This window comes from Equus caballus, chromosome X (assembly GCF_041296265.1).
Source record: "Equus caballus isolate H_3958 breed thoroughbred chromosome X, TB-T2T, whole genome shotgun sequence".
Taxonomy (NCBI): domain Eukaryota; kingdom Metazoa; phylum Chordata; class Mammalia; order Perissodactyla; family Equidae; genus Equus; species Equus caballus.
In genome coordinates this window covers 416,835-420,000 of record NC_091715.1, presented here as the reverse complement: position 1 = coordinate 420,000, position 3,166 = coordinate 416,835, and the positions used below count along the sequence as shown (strand labels likewise).

Sequence of the window (3,166 nt, the reverse complement as noted above, 5' to 3'; positions counted from 1 at the left end):
GGCTTCTGATCTCGCCAGGAAGTCGCGCTCTCGACAGCGGCCCCTCCGCCGGTTCCCAACCACCCGGCAACTTCCTCTTGCAAACGTTCCCGGCCGTTTGTCTGTCAGGGTTGACAGGGGCGGATGTCAGTTTTCTGGGGCCCCCACAAACCGGGGGCTTGAACCCCCAGGGGTCCACCCTCCCCCGTCCTGGAGTCCAGAGTCTGGGGTCAAGGGTCGCAGGGCCGCACTCCCTCTGGAGGCTCCAGGGTAGGGTCCCTCCTGCCTCTTCCAGCGTCTGGGGCTCCATCCTTCCCTCTTAAGTGCAGTGCCTGGGGCCTGTGAATGAACCGCACAAATGACATGGAAAAGACAGATTCCCATGAGGAAAGCTCTGCCCCAAACTGCTGTTTCTTGATTCCCTTCAGCTCAAAATACCCCGTATGACAAACGGCATATTGGGGACAGGGGGACCCGGATCCCCTTCTGTGGGACCGGAGAGTGAGAGCGCCCGCCCCACCGGGTTCCTCAGGGCGTGTGTCACCATGTCCCTTCCCACAGGAGTGGATCAAGGACACGCAGAACGTGGCCTCGCTGAACAAGACGGACGACGGGGAGCAGGAGTGCTTCCTGGAGGAGGCCCTGGAGGTGCAGCCAGCCAAGGCGGAGGCCGAGACGCCCACGGGGACGCCGACGGGGGAGGAAGAGGCGGCTGCTGACCCCAGTCAGCTCCCTCGCCGGTTTCCCCCCGGCAGAGAGGCCATCTCTCTGGGGGACTTCACTTTTGTGATGACTGACAACTCATACATGATGTTATGAGGGGGTGCAAACTCAAAAGCCAACATGGGGTCCCCCCACACCCCATGGCCACTCGGCTCCTTCGTTACACCGCAGGTGGACCCAGCAAGCCGGGCCGGGCGGGAACAGAATCCTGCTCTCCAGATCCTACCTACCAGCCGTCCAGCTCTTATTCTGAAAGGGGGACTCAGTTGGCAACCATGGGGACATTTCCCCGGACCTTCAGTTTTTCTTCCCGAACCCACCCTCCTGACGTCCCTCTGCATCTAAGACATATTTAAATTGAAAATCGGTCCCTTGAAACATCTCTCCATCCAGTGCGTGTATTTTTTTTCCATTGAAATAAAGAGAAAAAAGAAACAGTTGGCACCAGAGCTCTTGTGACAATTAAGTTGGTGGTTGGTGTCCGTGTAGACGCAGAAAATTCACAGGAAGCTGGGACACGGGTGTGACGACCTATTCCTGGGGCCACCACAGGGACAGACCCCGGACCTTGTTTCTGGGCCAAGACGGCCATTTAGACCCATAGGTTTGGCTTAAATGCATTCCATCCATGGTCGTGAGTAACTGAGAAAAACAATGACCCGGCCGGCCTGGTAGTGTAGGGGTTAAGTGTGCGAGCTCCCCTTCAGTGGCCTGGGGTTCAAATCCCAGGTGTAGACCTACACACCGCACGTCAAGCCACACTGTGGCAGCGTCCCACATGCAAAATAGAGGAAGACTGGCACACGTGTTAGCTCAGGGCCAATCTTCCTCAAGCCAAAAAAAAAAAAAATAGAAGGAGGAAGATGGGCATAGATGTTAGCTCAGCAACAATCTTCCTCAGCAAAAAAAAAAAAAAAAAAAAGAGGAAGATGGGCCATGTCATCAGGACTTTGGGGGATGAGGATGGAGAGAATCTGGGAGGGGAGGCGATGCTGGGCTGTCACCAGGAAGACACCACAGGGTCCTTCAGTCCTGCTGCTGGGTGTTCATCTGGAGGAAGCGAGAGCTTCATCTCGAAGAGATACCCGCAACCCATGTTTGTGTAAGCTTGACTTACAATATCCGAGACGTGGAAACTACCCAAGTGCCCATGGATGGGTGACTGGACAGAGAAGAGGTGGGCTGTCCATACAATAGCAGGTCACTCAGCCGTGAGAAAGAAGGAAAGACTCTGAGGGGTGCAGAAGAAGTGGTGTATCTATCCATACACACAGTGGAGTATTATTCAGCCATGAAAAAGAAGGAAAGCCTCTTATGAATGAAGAAGATGTGGTATATGTATACATACACACAATGGAGTATTATTCAGCCGTGAAAAAGAACAAAATCCTGTCATCAATAAAGAAGATGTTGTCTATGTATACATAGACATGTATGTATATATATATATATAGAATAGAATATTATTAAGCCATGAAAAAGAAGGAAAGCCTCTCATGGAGAAAGGAGATGCAGTCTGTATACACAACGGAGTATTAACTGCTCATGAAAAAGAGAAGAAATCCTTTTATGGACAAAGAAGGTGTGGGCTCTACACACAATAGAATATTACTCAGCCATGAAAAAGAAGGAAATCCTCTTATGGATAAAGAAGTTGGGTAAAGAAGATGTGATAAATACACATATACATAATGGAGTAGTATTCACCCACGAAAAAGAAGGAAAGCCTCTTATGGATAAAGAAGATGTGGTCTATAGACATGATAGAATATTACTCAGCCATGAAAAAGAAGAAAAGCCTCTTATGGATAAAGAAGATGGGTAAAGAAGATGTGATAAATATACATATACATAATGGAGTAGTATTCACCCATGAAAAAGAAGGAAAGACTCTTATGGATACAGAACACGTGATGCACACAAACACTCACACACACACACTGGAGTATTATTCAACCATGAAAAAGAAGGAAAGCCTCTTATGGATAAAGAAGATGCAGTCTATATACACAATGGAGTATTACTCACCCATGAAAAGGGGAAGAAATCCTTTTATGGACAAAGAAGGTGTGGTCTATATCCACACAACGGAATGTCATTCAGCCACGAAAAAGAAGGGAATCCTGCCATTTGCGCCCACGTGGACGGACCCTCGAGGGCGTTATGCAAAGTGAGATAAGCCAGGCAGAGAAAGACAAACACCGTGGGATCTACTTATATGTGGAACCTAAAAAAAAACCCCCAAAAAACAAACTCGCAGCTACAGAGAACAGACTCGTGGCTGCCAGAGGCCGGGGATGGGAAGTGGGCAAAATGGGTCAAAAAAAAAAAAAAAGAAAAAAAAGCGACGGAAACGTATATTTGATGTTGGGCCTTTGTCCTCGGTTCCTACATAGAACGTGTGATGTCCCAAGTGTGGACGTGAGAGGAACGTCTTCCGTCCTTCGTACTAAGTCCCCTTTGA

At 49.3% G+C, this 3,166-nt stretch overlaps 1 protein-coding gene across 8 annotated transcripts in view; it reads left to right on the top strand.

Moving 5' to 3' along the window:
- The window catches only part of CRLF2 (cytokine receptor like factor 2), a 17,159-nt gene extending 16,008 nt beyond the window's left edge, over positions 1-1,151 (top strand). For all 8 annotated transcript variants that reach the window (XR_011434558.1, XR_011434554.1, XR_011434557.1 and 5 more), the window contains one exon: positions 541-1,151. Coding sequence is in view for 3 of the 8 variants with exons in the window: in XM_070256773.1 (XP_070112874.1) it covers positions 541-798 (258 nt within the window). In the remaining 5 variants the exon portion in view is untranslated. The remainder of the gene's footprint in view (positions 1-540) is intronic.
- Positions 1,152-3,166: the final 2,015 nt, after the last annotated feature.